Source organism: Hylobates moloch, unplaced genomic scaffold (assembly GCF_009828535.3).
Source record: "Hylobates moloch isolate HMO894 unplaced genomic scaffold, HMol_V3 SCAFFOLD_23, whole genome shotgun sequence".
Taxonomy (NCBI): domain Eukaryota; kingdom Metazoa; phylum Chordata; class Mammalia; order Primates; family Hylobatidae; genus Hylobates; species Hylobates moloch.
The window spans coordinates 15,315,396-15,337,180 of NW_026652298.1; the positions used below are offsets into that span (position 1 = coordinate 15,315,396).

Below are 21,785 nucleotides of genomic sequence, written 5' to 3' on the forward strand. Positions count from 1 at the left end.
CTGTAAACATGAAACGCTGTGTTTTGCAATCCCTTTAAACTAGTTCTGCAACAGTAGTTCTTCCCCTTCTCCCAGAATCTATGACCTGGAGGAAATTTAGAACAGATCTATGCTTTTCCAGTCACTTTTCAGTAAGCAATCCTCCTGTCACTTTAAGTTCTGTAAAATGACCTCCAGTTCAGCAATTAATGTCTCAGCGTAACAACCAAATACATAAAGCTTCATTTATTGGTAAAACTTCTCCCTTCCTAGCATGGGCCTGCTACAGATTGACCAGTTGTAGTAGAAAAGAGGCACCATTGACTGCTCTGTTTACTATAGTAGCAATGCCCAACCCCTGGGCCACAGACTGTTAGGAACCAGGCTGCACAGCAGCAGGTTAGCGGTGGGCGAGCAAGCATTACTGCCTGAGCTCCACCTCCTGTCAGATCAGCTGCAGCATTAGATTCTCATAGGAGCAAGAAACCTATTGTGAACTACGCATGTGAGGGATCTAGGTTGAGTGCTCCTCAAGAGAATCTAACGCTTCTCTCCCCATCCTGCCCCTACTCCTACACCCGGTATGGTCCACGGAAAAACTGTCTTCCATGAAACCAGTCCCTGTTACAAAAAGGTTGGGGACTGCTGTCCTATAGTGCTTTTTTTTTTTTTTTTTTTTTTGAGATGAAATCTCACTTTGTCACCCAGGCTGGAGTGCAATGGCATGACCTCAGCTCACCGCAACCTCTGCCTCCCGGAGTCAAGTGATTCTCCTGCCTCAGCCACCCAAGTAGCTGGGATTACAGGCATGCACCACCATGCCCAGCTAATTTTTGTATTTTTAGTAGAGAAGGGGTTTGGAACTCCTGACCTCAAGTGATCTGCCCATCTCAGCCTCCCAAAGTGCTGGGATTACAGGTGTGGGCCACCACACCAAGGCCTATAGTGCTTCTTTACCCTGTAGTACTTCCAGTCCTCTTCCCCCAGCTTGCTGATTAAGAGTTGTGGCCCTCCAGGCTGAGGGTTAAATGGAGGGAAAGGTGAAAGGAGCAGCAAAGTTCTTATTTGATGACTGATATTATCTTACTAGTTTTGCATTGGTGCTTTTTGAGTTTGCAAGGTATTCAAAAACTACTGTGGTTCTCTTATGGGGTACTTTCTGGTGTTCCTCAGACACTTTTTTCCCTAGGCCCCTGGAGATTTCTTATCTATTCTTTGAAAAGGGTAATTTAATTTACCCTCTGGGTGGATGCTATGACTTTCCCTTCAGTCTTAGGTTCTTGGCAGTCCTCCAGAGATTCTCTGTGTTGGGATCCTGTCACACTTCCAGGAAAGCCTCTTGAACATATTCAGACACACTCTCACAATTGTGTGTGCTCACCTTGGTCCACAGGAAACACCTCTGCTCCACTCTCATCAGTACAGTAACTGCCCAAACCACACAGCTAATTCTGCCACTGGCTTTCCAGTTGAACCATCAGGTAGAAAGTCTCTGTACCAGAAAAGCCCTTTCTCAGTGAGAGCTTGAGATGAGAGCAAGCCTCCCTAATTCCTTCATATAGGGAGCCCTAAAACTCTAATAGCTCTCTCCAAAAATCATGTTTTAATTTCCATCAACCTGGCCTTTTTTAAGAGTCACAAAACATGTCTCTTATCCCCATCTTTTGCAACTCCTACATGGTGGTCTCACACCTTATTTTGGTACATAGCAGCTTGGAGCCTAAGCCAAATCTGAAACTAAAAGAATTCCATTTTTCACATCTTGTTACAATGCCATAACCTGAGTCCTAGAATGGGTACCCATGCTTAAAAAAAAAAAATGAAGTCACAAGATCTACAAAATATGTATTTGCTAGCATGGTAAGAGGGCTGAAATTTGATGAGGGAAAAATAAAAACTACCAATTGCTGAAAAGACTTATCTCACTGGGAATGAGTCATCTGTGCATTTCAGTTCAACAGAAGATTTAATGGATGCAAGACACATTTTTTGAAGGAAACAAAAGATGAATAAAAACTGATTCCTGCCTTCCAAGGGCATATCATGTGATAGAATAATTCTCATCCAAAGTATACAGTCACCTCAGGAGCTTGATATGCCCTGGTAACATCCTAAAACCACTAAATCAAAGTTACCACATATTGGACCACAGCGTGTATGTTCTCAAAAAGGCCCACACATTATTTTGTTGTTTTGTAAGAATAGAGGACATACATATGAGATATCTATATCTATATCTATATCTATATCTATATCTATCTATCTATCTATATCAAATAAACTCTAAAGATAGAAAACAAGGCAGACAATGCTGAGGGGCAAGCCTAGGGAACCACAATGGACAAATACTCAAACTGCAGATGTTAGATATCTTCCTAGGACCACTTTTATGTAAGAGAGTAGTTTTTAACCTTTCATATATTGGCAGATTCCTGTGCCAATCTCATGAAAAATATGATGCTCTCCCTGGAAAAATGCACACATACACATGTACACAGATTTTTATATATAATTTTGGGAAAATCCATGAGCTTCCTAAAGTCCATCCATGGCTTTCCCACAGGAGGTACATGGACACATTAAGAACCCTGCCATTCAGCCAGAGAGAAAGGCCAGGCCACCTACAAAGGGAAGCCCATCAGACTAACAGCAGATCTTCAGCAGAAACCCTACAAGCCAGAAGAGATTGGGGGCCAATGTTCAACATTCTTAAAAGAATTTCCAACCCAGAATTTCATATCTGGTCAAACTAAGCTTCATAAGCAACGGAGAAATAAGATCCTTTTCAGACAAGCAAATGCTGAGAGAATTCATTACTACCAGACCTGCCTTACAAGAGTTCCTGAAGGAAGCACTAAATATGGAAAGGAAAATCTGTTATCAGCCACTACAAAAACACACTGAAGTATACAGACCAGTGACACAATGAAGCCACCACATAAGTTTGCAAAATAACCAGCTAGCATCATGATGACAGTATCAAATTTACACATAACAATACTAACCTTAAATGTAAATGGGCTAAATGCCCCAATTAAAAGACACAGAATGGCAAACCAGATAAAAAAACAAGACCCATCAGTAAGCTGTATTCAAGAGAACCACTACACATACAAAGACACACATAGGCTCAAAACACAGGGATGAAGGAAAATTTACCAAGCAAATGGAAAACAGAAAAAAGCAGTGGTCACAATCCTAGTTTCTGACAAAACAGACTCTAAACCAAAGAAGATCAAAAAAGACGAAGAAGGAAGCAGAGGTTGCAGTGAGCCGAGATCGCGCCACTGTACTCCAGCCTGGGTGACAGAGCAAGACTCTGTCTCAAGAAAAAACAAAACAAAACAAAAAAAAGACAAAGAAGGGCATTACATAATGGTAAAGGGTTCAATTCAACAAGAAGAGCTAACTATCTTAAATATATATGCACCCAATACAGGAACACCCAGATTCATAAAGCAAGTACTTTGAGAGCTGCAAAGAGACTAGACTCCCACACAATAATAGTGGGAGACTTTAACACTCTGCTGACAATAGTAGACAGATCATCAAGACAGAAAACTAACAAAGATATTCAAACCTGACCTCAGCTCTGATCAAGTGGACCTGATATCTACAGAACTCTCCACCCAAAAACAACAGAATATACATTCTTCTCATCACCACACGGTACTCAATTCACTCAAAACTACACAACTACATGGAAATTGAACAACCTGCTCCTGAATGACTTTTGGGTAAATAATAAAATTAAGGCAGAAATCAAGAAGTTCTTTGAACTTCTTGAATGAGAAGAATGAACTTCTTTGAATGAGAACAAAGATACAACATACCAGAATCTCCGACACAGCTAAAATTTCTTTCTTGTTAAGAAACAAATTTATAGCACTAAATGCCCAAATCAAAAAGCTAGAAAGATCTCCAGTTGACAACCTAACATCACAACTAAAAGAACTAGAGAAACAAGAGCAAACAAACCCCGAAGCTAGCAGAAGACAAGAAATAACCAAGATCAGAGCTGAACTGAAGGAGATAGAGACATAAAAAACCCTTCAAAAAAAAAATGAATACAGGAGCTAGTTTTTTGAAAAAAATAATAAAATAGATAGACCATTAGCTATACTAATGAAGAAGAAAAGAGAGAAGATTCAAACAAACACAATCCAAAATGATAAGGGGGATATTACCACTGACCCCACAGAAATACAAACAACCATCAAAGAATACTATAAACAGTCCTATGCACATAAACTAGAAATTTTACCAATGAATTTCTAGAAGAACTTGATAAATTCCTGGACACATACATCCTCCCAAGACTGAACCAGGAAGAAACTGAATCCCTGAATAAACCAATAATGAGTTCTGAAATTGAGGCACTAATAAATAGCCTACCAACCAAAAAAAAAGCCCAGGACCAGATGAATTCACAGCTGAATTCTACCAGAGGTACAAAGAAGAGCTGGTATCATTCCTACAGAAACTATTCTAAAAAATTTAAAAGGAGGATCTCCTCCCTAATTCATTCTATGAGGCCAACATCATCCTGATACCAAAACCTGGCAGAGATACAACAAAAAAGAAAACTTCAGGCCAATATCCTTGATGAACATTGATACAAAAATCCTCACCAAAATACTGGCAAACCGAATCCAAGCAGCACATCAAAAAGCTTATCCATCACAATCAAGGAGGCTTCATCCCCAAGATGCAAGGCTGTTTCTACATATGCAAATCAATAAATGTGATTCATCTCATAAACAGAACTAAAGACAAAAACCCCATGATTATCTCAATAGATGCAGAAAAGGCCTTCAATAAAATTCAACATCCTTTCATATAAAAAACTCTCAATAAACTAGATATTGAAACAACATACCTCAAAATAATAAAAGCCATATATGACAAACCCACAGCCAATATCATACTGAATGGGCAAAAGCTGGAAGTGTTCCCCTTGAAAACCAGCACAAAACAAGAATACCCTCTCTCATCAATCCTATTCAACATATTAATAGTATTGGAAGTTTTGGCCAGGGAAATGAAGCACAATAAAGAAATAAAGCATATTCAAATAGAGAGGAAGTCAAATTATCCCTATATGCAGATGACAGGATCCTATATCTAGAAAACCCTATTGTCTCAGTCGAGAAGTTTATTAAGCTGATAAGCAACTTCAGCACAGTTTCAGGATACAAAACCAATGTGCAGAAATCGCTAGCATTCCTACATATCAACAACAGGCAAGTCGAAAGTCAAATCACAAATGAACTCCCATTCACAACTGCCATAAAGAGAATAAAATATCTAGAAATACAGCTAACAGGCAAAGTGAAGGAACTCTTCAAGGAGAACTACAAACCACTGCTCAAGGAAATAAGAGAGGACAGAAACAAGTGGAAAAACACTCCATGCTCATGGATAGGAAGAATCAAAATCATGAAAATGGCCATATTGTCTAAAGCAATTTATAGATTCAATGCTATTCCCATTAAACTACCATTGACATTCTTCACAGAATTAGAAAAAACTATTTTAAGATTCATATGGAACCAAAAAAGAGCCCAAATAGCCAACGCAATCCTAAACAAAAAGAACAAAGCTGAGGCATCATGCTACCCAATTTCAAACTATATTACAGGGCTACAATAACCAAAACAGCATGGTACTGGTACAAGAACAGACACATAGACCAGTGGAACAGAACAGAGAACCCAGAAATAAGACTGCACACTCACAACCATCTGATCTTTGACAAACCTGGCAAAAGCAATGGGGAAAGGATTCCCTATTTAATAAGTGTCGCTGAGAGAACTGGCTAGCCATATGGAGAAAATTGAAACTGGACCCCTTCGTTATACCATATATATACAAAAATCAACTCAAGATGGATTAAAGACTTAAATGTGCAACCCAAAACTATAAAAACTCTGTAAACCTACGCAATATCATTCAGGACATAGACACAGGCAAAGATTTCATGATGAAGATGCCAAAAGCAATTGCAACAGAAGAAAAAATTGACAAATGAGATCTAATTAAACTAAAGAGTTCCTTTTCCACACCAAAAGAAACAATCAACAGAGTAAACAGACAACCTATGGAATGGGAGAACATTTTTGCAATCTATCTATCTGACAAAGGTCTAATATCCTGCATCTATAAAGAACTTAAACAAATTTACAAGAAAAAAACAACCCCATTATAAAGTGGGCAAAGGAAATGAACAGACACTTCTCAAAAGAAGACACATATGTGGCCAACAAACATATGAAAAAACAGCTCAACATCATTGATCATTAGAGAAATGCAAATCAAAACCACAATGAGATACCATCTCACACAAGTCAGAACAACTATAATTAAAAACTCAAAAACAGGCCAGGTGTGGTGGCTCATGCCTGTAATCCCAGCACTTTGGGAGGCTGAGGCAGGCGGATCACCAGAGGTCATTTGACCAGCCTGGTCAACATGGTGAAACCCCATCACTCTGACAATACAAGAATTAGCCGGCCGTGGTTGTGGGTGCCTATAATTCCAGCTACTCAGGAGGCTGAGGCAAGAGATTTGCTCGAACCCAGGAGGTGGATGTTGCAGTGAGCCAAGATCGCACCATTGCACTCCAGACTGGGTGACAAGAGTGAAACTCTGTCTCAAAAAAAAACAAACAACAACAAAAGAAAAACAAAAACCAACAGATGCTGGCAAAGTTGTGGAGAAAAAGGAATGCTTTTAACACTGCTGGTGGAAATGTAAATTAGCTCAACCATTGTGGAAGACAGTGTGGTGATTCCTCAAAGACCTAGAAGCAGAAATACCATTCGACCCAGCAATCCCATTACTGGGTATATACCCGAAGGAATAGAAATCATTCTACTGTAAATACACATGCATACATATGCTCACTGCAGCACTATTCACAATAGCAAAGACATGGAATCAACCCAAATGCCCATCAATGATAGACTGGATAAAGAAAATGTGGTACATATACACCATGGAATGATATGCAGCCAAAACGAGAAATAAGATTATGTCCCTCGCAGGGACATGGATGGAGCTGGAGGCCATTTTACCATTTTACTTAATAAACTAACGCAGGAAAAGAAAACCAAATAACACGTGTTCTCACTTACAAGTGGGAGCCAGATGATGAGAACACAATGACACATGTAGGGGAACAACACACACTGGGGCCCGTTGGAGGGCAGAGGATGGGAGGAGAGGAAGGATCAGGAAGAATAGCTAATGGATGCTGGGCTTAATACCTGGGTAATGGGAGGATCTGTGCAGCAAACTACCATGGCAGACGTTTTACCTATGTAACAAACCTGCACATCCTGCACATGTACCCCCGCACTTGAAATAAAAGTTGGAAATAAAAAAAGAGAACCCTGCTATAGCCTTATATCAATACTCCACTACAACCACCACCACAAAAACTCACACTTATTTGTTTCTAAAAAAAATTGCATAGCTACATAGCTCTATGGAAAACATAGCCAGTAGAGGCAGAAGAGAAAGAATACTCACCATACTAATGAAGGCTGGATTATTTATCAAGCTAGCCATGTCAAAGCTCAGTCCAGTTCCTGTCTGTAAAACAATTATATCTGAGAATCAGTCCAATAACTACAATTACAATAAATTGTGAATGACAGAAAATACTTCACTCATTTGGCATTAACAACTTACAGGACTGGATACCTCTCTTAACTTCTGTTCTGCTATTTTCAGATTTGACTTATAGGAATCATTTTCAGGGTCAAGATCTAATGCCTTTTGATAACTTGTAACTGCTTCTTCAAATTTATTCAAGGCAGTGAGGGCCAGCCTGAAGGGAATACAGAGTACAAGAATATCAGATACATGATTAAAGAACATCAGGACATCGCAAACATCGTCAAACGTCTGTCTGTCTTGGTATTCAATTCTAATCCAGATTGCACTTAATTTATTCACTGTACTATGGCTCACGGGAGTAAAATTCTCTCCAACTTAAGATTCTATATATCTGAACTCACTCCATTCTGCTTGCTGATAACCTGGTTGTCCTATAGATCATGAATTTAATGTCTAGAGATTATCTTACTTACTCTACCATTTTTAAGCTTAATATGTAAAATAATTTGCTTTATAAATGCCTAGAGTAAGTTCCAAAAGATGTGAGTTGACAGTCCTGTGATCACATAAATCCATGATGCTAACACCATTTTTAAGGACTCTAAACTGTATTTGTGCTTCAAAATGGCCCACGTGCTTTCTTCTTCCTAACAGAGGAACAATTAATATCAATTTGCCATTAAGAAAACAGGCTATAGTTATCAGATAACTATTCCTGATCAAAAGAGATAGATAAAATTAGCATCCTTTACAACTCAAATAACAAATTATACCAGGCACAAGTCAAAGAGGTATTAAATTTTAATGTTCATATTTACCTAGTTATAATTTACTTATTGAAAAATTACTATAGAACTAAACAATAACTGTATACATGGTGAGATAGTATTAGGGGTTTCTGTTTGTTCTAGGTTTGTTTTAAACAAATTACTATTTTCTTTTCTCTTTTTCTCTTTATTGGAACCTAATTCATTTTCTACCAGTCAACCATGTGTGATACTTTATCAGAGTTCCCAGTTAATCAAGAGTCAAGTCAGTAACTATTTACTGAAACTCTATGATGTATAAGAATATTATTAAAATAATATCTAAAGATACTGAGGATCCTGGCTGGGTGCAGTGGCCCACGTCTCTAATCCCAGCAGCACTTTGGGAGGCCGGGGTGGGTGGATCACTTGAGGTCAGGAGTTTGAGACCAGTCTGGCCAACATGGTAAAACCCTGTCTCTACTAAAAGTACAAAAATTAGCCAAGCATGGTGGCAGATGCCTGTAGTCCCAGCTACTAGGGAGGCTGAGGCACGAGAATTGCTTGAATCCAGGAGGTGGAGGTTGCAGTTGGCCAAGATTGTGCCATTGCACTCCAGCCTGGAAAACAAGAGCGAAACTCCATCTCAAAAAAGAAAAAAAAAAAGATAAAGTTTCCTGTCTTTAAGAAAATTTCATTCTACCTGGGGAAGACAGGCAACAAGCATGCAAATAAAAAGGGCAATATTAAAGGAATGAATAGGAGAGCTGCTCAAAAAGTAGCCACATTGGAAAGATCTAAGTGATGTAAAGAAAGCAGTCATGAAAATGAGGGAGGAGCATTGTAGTGGAAATAGCAGTAAACAGACAGGTCCCGAGAAAGATGCAAGCTTGGTATTCTTAAGGAACAGGACAAGGGCTGATGAGGAGGGAACACAGAAAACAAAGCATGGAGAGATGATGTCAGAGAACAGTTGGGTGCCAGATGACACAGGACCATTGCTTGGAGTATGAACTTTATTCTGATTGCAATGGAGTCACATGATATAATTTGTGCTTTTGAAAGCTCACTCTGGCTTCTATGTAGAGGATCTACGTGGGCAGAAGGGTAGAATGGAAGCAGGGAGATCAGTTAGGAAGCTATTGCAGTAGCTTAGGTAAGAGATGTAGTTTGGACTAGGGCTATATGCAAGATAGTGATCAACACTTGGATTCGAGATATATAGAGAAACTAGAATTGACAGGACTTGATGACAGAGTATCAGTACTTATGTCAGGCGTAATGACAATGAAGGATGACTCTTAGGCTTCTGACCTGTGCATGGGATAGACAACTAATTGTACAATGTATTGAGATCGGAAAGATTTTGGAAGGGAACATGAGTTCTGTCTGGGACATGTTAAGTTTAAAATACCTATTAAACATCCAAACATAGAGCTGAAGAGTAGTAGAACATAAGAGCATGGAGTTCAAACATATAAATTAGATCCAATAATATATACAGTTGATTCTTATTCACAGTAGTCCTGTTCTATAAAGTCACCATGAACAATGAACTAGCAAATACTGAACAACTGTTCCTAGGGAAAATACAGAGTTAGGTTCCTGCAACTAGTTGTAAATAGTCATATTTTCATCAACTGATCAATATATAATCTTGTTTTTATGTGTGTTTCTGATAAACGAAACTTTATTTAATATATATATTTTATTCATTAGCATTGAATTCTTAGCCAACGGCACTAACTCATGCCTGAAAGAAGCTTGTCTCATAAACGTATTTTCTCCATAAGGTACATTACAGTCCTCTTGCACTTAGGAACACTAGATAACACTTCAGCCTACAGTTGGGGGCCACTGTAAACAGCAAAATCACAAATAAAAGGCACAAAAATAAAAAAAATGTAGCACTAAATAGACTGTTTCAGCATGAGAGCTGAAAGAAAAAGGTAGAGCATCACCTTATTCACCCTCGGCTGAGATAGAGGATATCAGAAGACACATTTTCACTAATTGTGCATGTACATGAATGACCACAGAAGCAGTGTAAATATTGATTTGGGGATTACAAATTAATTTAGCAAGTAGGCAAATTCATAAATACAGAATCTGCAAATAATGAGTATCAACTGTAGATGAATTTTAAAAGCATGGAGAAGGATAAACTGAGCAGAGAGAATAGACAGAGAAACAGCAGCAGCAGAGGATGCAACCCTAAAATACAGCATGGTTTAGAGATGGTAGAGAGGAAGAACAAGCAAGGGAGACTGGAAAAGAGCATCCAGTGAAGTGGAAGGGGAAACAGGGCAAGTGTGGTGTCAGGATCCTAGAGAGTGATGTATTTTGACAATAAGTTAATAGCGGCTGGACGCGGTGGCTCACGCCTGTAATCCCAGCACTTTGGGAGGCCAAGGTGGGCAGATCGTGAGGTCAGGAGATTGAGACCATCATGGCTAACACACTGAAACCCCGTCTCTACTAAAAATACAAAAAATTAGCCGGGCATGGTGGCGGGTGCCTGTAGTCCTAGCTACTCGGGAGGCTGAGACAGGAGAATGGCGTGAACCCAGGAGGCAGAGCTTGCAGTGAGCTGAGATCGCGCCACTGCACTCCAGCCTGGGTGACAGAGCGTGATTCCATCTCAAAAAAAGAAAGAAAAAAAGAGATGACAAAGATGAAACAGCAAGTACAGATAACCATCAGGGGCAGAGAATGAGGAACCAAGAAGTGGGATGGTGGCTGGAGGGGAATGCTGGGTAAAGGGATGGGTCCAACTAATGATTTTTTTTCTTTTTTTTTTGAGACAGGGTCTCACTCTGTCACCCAGGCTGGAGTGCAGTGACACGATCACGGCTCACTGCAGCCTCAACTTCCCAGACTCAAGTGATCCTCTCACCTCAGCCTCCCAAGTAGCTGGGACTACAGGTGTACACCACCACTCCTGGATAATTTTTGTATTTTTATAGACATGGGGTCTTGCTATGTTGCCCAGGCTTGTTTTGAACTCCTGGGCTCAAGCATTTCTCCCACCTTGGCCTCCCAAAATGTTGGGATTACAGGTGTTAGCCACCACACCTGGCTCAGTGAATGACTTTTTATGACCTTATCACATGCCAGCCATTATCATCTATTAGAGATGGAAGATCTAATGCTGTAGAAAATGAAGGGGATTGTAATAGTTGCAAAGTTGTGGAGAAGGTACAAGGGAATGGGATCTTAAAGCATGAATGGAGGCAATGGTCTCAGGTAAGAATGCTTCTTTTTTTTGAGACAGAGTCTCAATCTGTCACCCAGACTGGAGTGCAGTGGCTCTATCTCAGCTCACTGCAACCTCTGCCTCCCAGGTTCAAGTGATTCTCCTGCCTTAGCCTCCTGAGTAGCTGGGTCTGCAGGTGCTCACCACCACGCCTGGCTAATTTTTGTATTTTTAGTAGAGACGGGGTTTCACCATATTGGCCAGGCTGGTCTTGAACTCCTGACCTCAAGTGATCTGCCCACCTTGGCCTTCCAAAGTGCTGGGATTACAGGCGTGAGTCACCACGCCCAGCCAGAATGCTTCCATTTTAACAAGAAAAAAGGGCATTCTGTGTAGATACAAATGTAGGTAGACCGATGGATTTGCAAGGAGGAAAATGAGTTGTTTTCCTTCAAAAAGCATCTATCTTCTCAATCAAGTATAAGGCAATAGCATCAGTTGAGAGTCACCAGAGAGGGGGTAGTGGAAATTTGAAGGGCGAGGAAGAGGTATGAAATCGTCACATCAGAGAGTGGAAAGGTGACTATAGAAGGAAAAATAATAGAATTGTCTGCAATATTGAGTGCTCATCTGAGATTTGTGGTCATGGACATGAAATTAGTCGACTAAGTACGGTTATATAATTTTCTCCAACAATCAAATCAGTCATCAATCATCTCACCTCCTAGTCACAGAAATTGTAGTCATTTCCTCCCTTATGTTTTATTTATCTTCTTATTAGTTCAGAGGGTAAAATATTAAGCAGGAAATTCAAAACCAAGCCATTAAGAACAGCATACCTGATGCTACATGGTACTACTTGGAACATTCTCCCAGAACTTACCCCATTCTCCCATAGGCCTTGCTGTACTTTGAATCAATTGCTATTGCTTTTTCACAATCCTTTATCGCATCTGTATAGTGACCTAATTTGCTCTGAGCAGCAGCCCTAAGAGAAAGAAAAGAGAATTTTATTAAAGGCAGTTTCCAAGGCACTAATTTAGATTTTCAGGTACTAATAATACTAACTTTTTCTTGTTCCAATTTGTAGATCACTCCCACTAAATTTCTAAGTCAAACTGTCTAGATAATTATGTAATAAAATGAAAAAAAAAAAAAAAAGAAAGCTCAGAAACTTCTGTGCAGAAAAAAGTATGCAGGCTGCCTTTCACTGCTTTGCTATGGAAAGGACAAATATGCAAGTCATACAACTGGTCTACCTATTTATACCCTTTCTAGTTTGTCCAAACAGAAAAGTGAAAAAGCTAGGATATCTTGGCTACTATGGAGGCACAAAGAGTGAGTGACTGCTGTGAATGGCTACACAGAGGGTTGTGCTATTATCACTTTAATGGTAGGGTTAAACTACAAGTAAAAGTGATATCCCAGTCCCCTGGCACTTTCTCTCATTCATTCATTTCTAAGGCCAACTATATTTTATTTCTTTCAGTCTCCCAGAAGTTCTCATAATCTTGTCCCTCATCAAAAGGTTGAAGAGCCAACTTTGGAAAAAGAACACTTGCCTAGATCAAAATCCCTGCAGTTGTGACCTCTCCTCAATAACGTTTCCAAATAGGAAGAAATAGCTCAGAGGAGAAACAGGAAAGAAGAGAAGCTCTAAGATGGATGCTCAGAAGTCAAAGTGGGGGCCGGGCGCGGTGGCTCACGCTTGTAATCCCAGCACTTTGGGAGGCCAAGGAGGGCGGATCACGAGGTCAGGAGATCGAGACCACGGTGAAACCCCGTCTCTACTAAAAAAATACAAAAAATTAGCCGGGCGTGGTGGCGGGCGCCTGTAGTCCCAGCTACTCGGAGAGGCTGAGGCAGGAGAATGGCGTGAACCCGGGAGGCGGAGCTTGCAGTGAGCCGAGATCGCGCCACTGCACTCCAGCCTGGGTGACAGAGCGAGACTCCGTCTCAAAAAAAAAAAAAAGAAAGAAAGAAAAGAAGTCAAAGTGGGGTGCCAGCAACCAAGAAACAGAAGTTTCTTGGACCAAAGAGGGCCAGGGTGTGGTGACCACTTCTTCGATTTCTCACAACTGCAAAGGAGAATGCTATGCTGCACAGCACCTCTGCCTCCACCACTGTAACTCCAAGACCTGGTACCCTTTGTATTAATAAAGGTAAAGAAGCAATCTGAAAATTTTGCTTGCAAGCCCAGAAATGAACTTAGGCTCCTTCATGTTCTTCAGTCTACAGACAAAAGTCTCACGCTAATCCAAGGTCTCTGAACTCATGTTCCTCTCCCACTGCAATCTGAGAAGCACTACTCTTGTTTTTGCTACCTCTATCCTCTCTTTACCCACATTTGTTTTTCTTTTTTTTCCTTTTTGTGGTGAACAGGGTCTCGCTATATCGCCCAGGCAAGTCTCGAACTCTTGGGCTCATGCTATCCTCCCGCCTCTGCCTCCCTAAGAGCTGGGATTACAGGCGTGAGCCACCGCACCTGGCCCCTTATTTGTTGTTTTAATTGTCCTTAAAAACAATCTTTTTGCTTAACCACCCAGTAAACCATCTCTCTTCCTTGAAATTAGTCAAAGGTCATGTCTTTCAAGGACCTAGCTGGAATCTAATAAGCACACATGAAAACAATAAAGCTGATTAAAACACCACCTATCTCCAAGTATCAGTGAGGATCCTTGCTGATCCTCAATATTCCTTAAGTATGTTCTAATCTCCTCCTGTCAATCAAACTATAGATTAGGGTTATCTAATACTACTTCTATATCACATCCAGCTTATTATTATACTCTACAAATACTGGATGTACATAGTAATAATCAATTATTTGCTTGGTATCCATGAACAGATGTGTTATGTAAAACCAATCCTGGATAGAAGAAGCTAAAAGAAATACTGCCAATTCTGGAAGCTGAACCTGGGAATATAAACTTACTAAATTTTCACTAAAAATTCAGCACATTTAGTGGGAAGAAAAGGAGAAGAAATAGGAGTTTAGTTCTAATTAACAGGAAGATGCTGAGAAATTCCCATCATAGCCTGGCTTCCACAAAGCAGATTAACAACATGTGAGTCTGGATCACTGACTTTTCCCATCCAATGAGAGGATTCCAGGTCAATAAGCATTCATTAAAGTTATGCTGTATAAGGAGCACAACCTTCCAGACAAGTACAGATCTTCCTTTTAGAGTAGCTTAACTCAGAGAAAATTTTAAGAGACCAACCTTGAAAAGTTTATATACTTCAATGGGTGACACATAGATACATATGTACTCCCAGAAAGGAGATTTCAAGAAAACTCATATTTATGCTTGGCCTTCTAAGCCACAGTGCTTTCAGGACAAAAACTTTGTGTCACAACAACAATAAGGGAGGAATGAGACGTTGTCTCAGAGCAAGCTCCTTTTTCTACCACTATAGAACGCTCTTGTCCACAGGTGATTTTAGTTCATAGAGCCAGGAAGGTCCCTCAGAGGCCTCAAATGTTCTGGTCTATTCTGCCTGGTTGCTTGAAGGAGAACAGTTCAGAGAGTGACATAATGCAAGGAATTAACTGAATGACAATGGAATCCTACCAACTCAGGGAGTTTTTTGTTATTGTTGTTGTGTTTGTTTTTTTGAGACGCAGTCTTGCTTTGTCAACCCAGGCTGGGCTGCAGTGGCGCGATCTCGGCTCACTGCAACCTCCGTCTCCCAGGTTCAAGTGATTCTCCTGACTCAACCCCCCAAGTAGCTGGGATTACAGGTGTGTGCCACCATACCCAGCTAATTTTTGTATTTTTAGTAGAGACAGGGTTTCACCATGTTGGCCAGGCTGATCTTGAACTCCTGACCTCAAGTGATCGGGCCACCTCGGCCTCCCCAAGTGCTAGGATTACAGGCGTGAGCCACTGCACCTGGCCAGGAAGTTGAATCTAGGATTACAAAACTGCTAAACCAAATTACATCTAAGAATTAACAACATTTATTGAGAGAACAGGAGTTAATGGACTTTTTGAGACAGATTTTTTAAATAATTTTATTATATATAATAAGCAGAGCCACTGGAAGAAAAAAAAATCTTGTCCAAAAACAGAGCATGAGATATATACTAAGTCCAGGGCTTATATCTAACTCATTAGGCAAGGCAATACTATCTGCAAATTCACAGGCCTAGAGTCTGATCTATCACTGACATCTGATTTTGGAAATCTGCTAACGGTGATTTTGTAGAACAGCAAATGCCTCAATCTCATCTCTTTTCTGCCAAGAGTCTCACTTTCTAAACAGTTTATTTGTCCGCACATATGCACAGAAACATGCAAGAAGGGTAAAAGGGCTCATGGGAGGATGGAGAGAGAAAGTTTTGGAAAGGGAATTCAGAGAAAGAACTATGTGGTTTTGAAAAAACAACAAATCTGTTCCTAAACACTTGCTAAACACCTTCAGGAAACTGAAAGGCAATACTTGCTTTTAGATATCTGATTTGCGATTTTTAAAATATAATCAGAAAATGACTCCTCTATACATAATATATACGACTTAGCATACTCTGAGCATCTGGAATGTTACCTAGCAAAAGTTTTCAAAGAGAACAATAATACCATGTGGATTGCATTTTAAGTGGTTAACATATGGCTACATTCAGGATTTAATGTTAACTATTTCTAATTTTTTTTTTTTTTTTTGAGGCAGAATCTCGCTCTGTCACCCAGGCTGGAGTGCAATGGCGTGATCTTAGCTCACTGCAAGCTCCGCCTCCTGGGTTCACGCTATTCTGCCTCAGCCTCCCGAGTAGCTGGGATTACAGGCACCCGCCACCACGCCCAGCTAATTTTTTGTATTTTTAGTAGAGACGGGGGTTTCACCATGTTAGCAAGGATGGTCTCGATCTCCTGACCTGGTGATCTGCCCACCTCAGCCTCCCAAAGTGCTGGGATTACAGGCGTGAGCCACAGTGCCTGGCCTTTTGATTGTATTTATTTGTTTAGTTAAAATTTATCTTTAATAAATGCATATTCATGCCTTCCCAAAACACTAGTCATTCTACAGGTACACATAATATTACAATATATTAAGATTATCTAGCAAATCTAAAGTAAAAACACTTATCTGTGTACCTAAATCTGGCTGTACATTAAGGATGACAACTATTCCATCTACTTTGCACAGAATCTCAGAGCAATCAAGGACCATTTATCTGATCTGCTAACGCTTGCTATATCACATCTACCAAAAAAACTCTTCTAAAATGACTGGGAACAATACAAAACAAGTATAATTATTGTCTGACATGCAAATCTTTCAACTCAAAGTTTCCATAATGTCTCCTGCCCTCATAATTATAAACCAATATAATTGTAATTTATAATTATAAACCAATTATATTGGTTTATAATAAAAACTGAAGGATACTGAAAGAAACAGCGAAGGAGTAAAGCTACACCACTCAATTTGTTCTTCTCTAAATATTTCTACTTGATTCATTCAACTAATATATCTATTGAGGGCCAGTGAATGCACACTTTTCTAAGAATAATGGATGCAGCAATAAGCAAAATAATATTCCTGTCCTCAATAGCACTTAGATTCTATTGGGGGCATGGAGGGGGAGGAGAAGTCTGGCAGACTATAGAGAAAAGGTGGTTTTAGGTCTAGTTTTCTGCCAATGTTTCTTCATACAGCATGACTGAGGCCCTTTTCAGACTAATTATAAAAATGTTAATATTTATTTAAAAATAAACACATAGTCCTTTGCTTCAGTTTAAAAAAATTAAGATTTGAAAGTATAGAGTTCAACAAACCAGTTTTGGTAGTTCATGTGAAAAAGTGGTATGGGTTTCTTCAACTTAATACTCAATACAAAGTAACAGCAGGACAAGAATAACCATTAGAAGAAGAGATATAAGATGTGTAACTTCCAAATAATTAGAAAGAAAGAAAAAAAAATCAATCCAATAGAAGGGGGGAAATGGGGGAGGGAAGAAGCAGCCAAGAAAAAGGATGCTTAAAAAGAGCCAGGTGCAGTGGCTCATGCCTGTAATCCCAACAATTTGGGAGGCCAAGGCCAAGAGGATTACTTGAGTCCAGGAGTTTGAGACCACCTTGGGCAACACAGTGTGACCCTGTCTCTACGAAAAATTTAAAAATTACCCAGGTGTAGTGGTGTATACCTGTAGTCTCAGCTACTCCGGACGCTGAAACAAGAGGATCACTTGAGCCCAGGAGGTTGAGGCTGCAGTGAGCCATGTTCATGCCACTACACTTTAGCCTGGGTTACAAAGCAAGAGTGTGTCCTCCCCACTCCCCCAAAAAAGGCAGCAGAAAACAATTCAAATTTATCACACAAAACTCAGATTCTCAACTTGGATACAAAATATATCACTTAAACCATAATCATACAGGTTGAAGTTAAAAGGACAGCAAAAGACAAACAGGAGAACTGAAACAACAAAAAAGAAAGCTGATGTAGAAACATTAATATTAAACACAAGGCAAATCAAATCATTAAGGAGAGAGGCATTATTTTTACTAATCATCCTTTTAAATTTAATTTTATGTAAAAAAATGTACAAAATTCAGAAGTTAAACCTACATTAGAAGTCTCACTCTCATCCTATAGGGGATGGGTGAGAATGGGGTAGATAGGATAGAAATGGCAGTAAGACTTCAGAAAGATGAAAAAGCAAACCTTCAAACTGAATAAAACAGAAACAATTGACCCTAATTGTATATCAAAAACAATTCAAATCACTTTTGAGCACAGTATTCTGAGTATATATGCTTAGTGAGATGCATTCAAAGACAAAAGAAAAACTGCAAAGAAATCCTGAAGTTTACATAGCAGGCCTGCTACTGGTGTAATATTGGCTTATAATACCAACTGAAGGATAATGAAAGACACAGCAAATGAGTAAAGCTACTGGTGGTAATGGAAGAAGGGTTTTCACCCTGGGAGAAGGAAGATACAAATATAAAATAGGGGAAGATGAGGGAGAATTCTGTGATGCTAGAATGTGAATTGAAGGTATCTGTATAAACTGATGACTTTTCAAAAAATCAATTTCCTAGCTCTGTCCACTGAAAGGACCTAGAAGCAATAAGACCTTAGTAGCAATGATCATCTCTTGCAATGCAATCTTGGTTTCTAAATACATCCTCTACTGAAAAGCACAGAGCTTCCTTGGAGAAATAGTTGAGCTCAGGGCTACAACAGGGAAAGTACAAAGGAAATATGGAATGTCTTATTATCTCAGAAAGCAAGTAAGTGGTTGGTTTTTTTATTTTTATTTTTTTTGAGACAGTCTTGCTCTGTCTCCCAGGCTGGAGTGCAGCGGCATGCCCAGCTATTTTTTGTATTTTTAGTAGAGACGGGTGTTTCACCATATTGGCCAGGCTGGTCTCAAACTCCTGACCTCAAGTGATCCACTGGCCTCAGCCTCCCAAAGTGCTGGGATTGCAGGTGGTGAGCCACTGTGCCTGGCTAAGAAAGTGTTTTTTAAAAATGAAGTTAAAGGCCGGGCACAGTGTCTCACGCCTGTAATCCCGGCACTTTGGGAGGTCAAGGCAGGCGGATCACGAGGTCAAAAGATTGAGACCATCCTGGCTAACATGGTGAAACTCCGTCTCTACTAAAAATACAAAAAAATTAGCCAGGCGTGGTGGCGGGCACCTGTAGTCCCAGCTACTTGGGAGGCTGAGGCAGGAGAATGGCATGAACCCAGGAGGTGGAGCTTGCAGTGAGCCAAGATCGCGCCACTGTATCCCAGCCTGGGCAACAGACCAAGACTTCCTCTCAAAAAAAAAATAAATAAATAAAGTTACATAAAAGAATACACAACCAATTTAAAGGGGCTCTCATTAGCCAAATGTGGGATAACTTAAGAACCAAAAATAACTATTAAGGTAACTGATTATAATATATTGAATAGTGAATTTTTAAAAAATTAATGAGTCCAAATGAATATTCAAATGACACTCAAAAAAGTTGCAGTGAGGAAGAGGGAGAAAGTCAAAAAAGGAAGAGAGGAAACCTCTTCTTTATAGAAATATGTGAGGAAATATATGTAAAGGAAATCACAAAATTAGAAAAATTACCATTTTGCAACTATCAACGTATGTGATAAGGAGAAAGATCATGAATAGATGATAAAATATTTAATAAAAGTTTGTTGGAGGAGGAGCCAAGATGGCCAAATAGGAACACTCCAGTCTATAGCTCCCAGCGTGAGTGACGCAGAAGACGGGTGATTTCTGCATTTCCAACTGAGCTTTGAAGAGAGAAGTGGTTCTCCTAGCACGCAGCTTGAGATCTGAGAACAGGCAGACTGCCTCCTCAAGTGGGTCCCTGACCCCCGAGTAGCCTAACTGGGAGGCACCCCCCAGTAGGGGTAGACTGACACCTCACACGGCCAGGTACTCCTCTGAGACAAAAGTTCCAGAGGAACGATCAGGCAGCAGCATCTGCGGTTCACCAATATCCGCTGCTCTGCAGCCACCGCTGCTGATACCCAGGCAAACAGGGTCTGGAATGGACCTCTAGCAAACTCCAACAGACCTGCAGCTGAGGGTCCTGTCTGTTAGAAGGAAAACTAACAAACAGAAAGGACATCCACACCAAAAACCCATTGGTACGTCACCATCATCAAAGACCAAGGGGAGATAAAACCATAAAGATGGGGAAAAAACAGAGCAGAAAAACTGGAAACTCTAAAAATCAGAGTGCCTCTCCTCCTCCAAAGGAACGCAGCTCCTCACCAGCAACAGAACAAAGCTGGACGGAGAATGACTTCGACGAGTTGAGAGAAGAAGGCTTCAGACGATCAAACTACTCCGAGCTACAGGAGGAAATTCGAACCAATAGCAAAGAAGTTAAAAGCTTTGAAAAAAAATTAGACGAATGGATGACTAAAATAACCAATGCAGAGAAGTCCTTAAAGGACCTGATGGAGCTGAAAACCAAGGCACAAGAGCTATGTGATGAATGCAGAAGCCTCAGTAGCCGATGCGATCACCTGGAAGAAAGGGTATCAGTGATGGAAGACAAAATGAATGAAATGAAGCAAGAAGAGAAGTTTAGAGAAAAAAGAATAAAAAGAAACGAGCAAAGCCTCCAAGAAATATGGGACTATGTGAAAAGACCAAATCTATGTCTGATTGGTGTACCTGAAAGTGATGGGGAGAATGGAACCAAGTTGGAAAACACTCTGCAGGATATTAACCAGGAGAACTTCCCCAATCTAGAAAAGCAGGCCAACATTCAGATTCAGGAAATACAGAGAACGCCACAAAGATACTCCTTGAGAAGAGCAACTCCAAGACACATAATTGTCAGATTCACCAAAGTTGAAATGAAGGAAAAAATGTTAAGGGCGGCCAGAGAGAAAGGTCAGGTTACCCACAAAGGGAAGCCCATCAGACTAAGAGTGGACCTCTCAGCAGAAACCCTACAAGCCAGAAGAGAGTAGGGGCCAATATTCAACATTCTTAAAGAAAAGAATTTTCAACCCAGAATTTCAAATCCAGCCAAACTAAGCCTCATAAGTGAAGGAGGAATAAAATACTTTACAGACAAGCAAATGCTGAGAGATTTTGTCACCACCGGGCCTGCCCTAAAAGAGCTCCTGAAGGAAGCACTAAACATGGAAAGGAACAACCGGTACCAGCCACTGCAAAAACATGCCAAATTGTAAAGACCATCAAGGCTAGGAAGAAACTGCATCAACTAACGAGCAAAATCACCAGCTAACATCATAATGACAGGATGAAATTCACACATAACAATATTAACTTTAAATGTAAATGGGCTAAATGCTTCAATTACAAGACCCATCAGTGTGCGGTATTCAGGAAACTCCTCTCTTACCACTCCTATTCAACATAGTATTGGAAGTTCTGGCTAGGGCAATCAGGGAAGAGAAAGAAATAAAGGTATTCAAATAGGAAGAGAGGAAGTCGAATTGTCTGTGTTTGCAGATGACATGATTGTATATTTAGAAAACCCCATTGTCTCAGCCCAAAATCTCCTTAAGCTGATAAGCAACTTCAGCAAAGTCTCAGGATACAAAATCAATGTGCAAAAATCCCAAGCATTCTTATATACCAATAGCAGACAAACAGAGAGCCAAATCATGAGTGAACTCCCATTCACAATTGCTTCAAATAGAATAAAATACCTAGGAATCCAACTTACAAGGGATGTGAAGGACCTCTTCAAGGAGAACTACAAACCACTGCTCAATGAAATAAAAGAGGATACAAAC

The 21,785-nt window shown here is 40.1% G+C and overlaps 1 protein-coding gene across 1 annotated transcript in view; it reads right to left on the reverse strand.

Annotated features, from left to right (window-relative positions):
* The window catches only part of SGTB (small glutamine rich tetratricopeptide repeat co-chaperone beta), a 61,326-nt gene that overhangs the window by 6,927 nt on the left and 32,614 nt on the right, over positions 1-21,785 (reverse strand). Inside the window, exons 6-8 of the mRNA XM_032144689.2 lie at positions 12,428-12,532; positions 7,675-7,813; positions 7,513-7,575 (exon numbers count right to left, since the gene is read on the reverse strand). Coding sequence (XP_032000580.1) covers positions 7,513-7,575; positions 7,675-7,813; positions 12,428-12,532 — 307 coding nt within the window. The remainder of the gene's footprint in view (positions 1-7,512; positions 7,576-7,674; positions 7,814-12,427; positions 12,533-21,785) is intronic.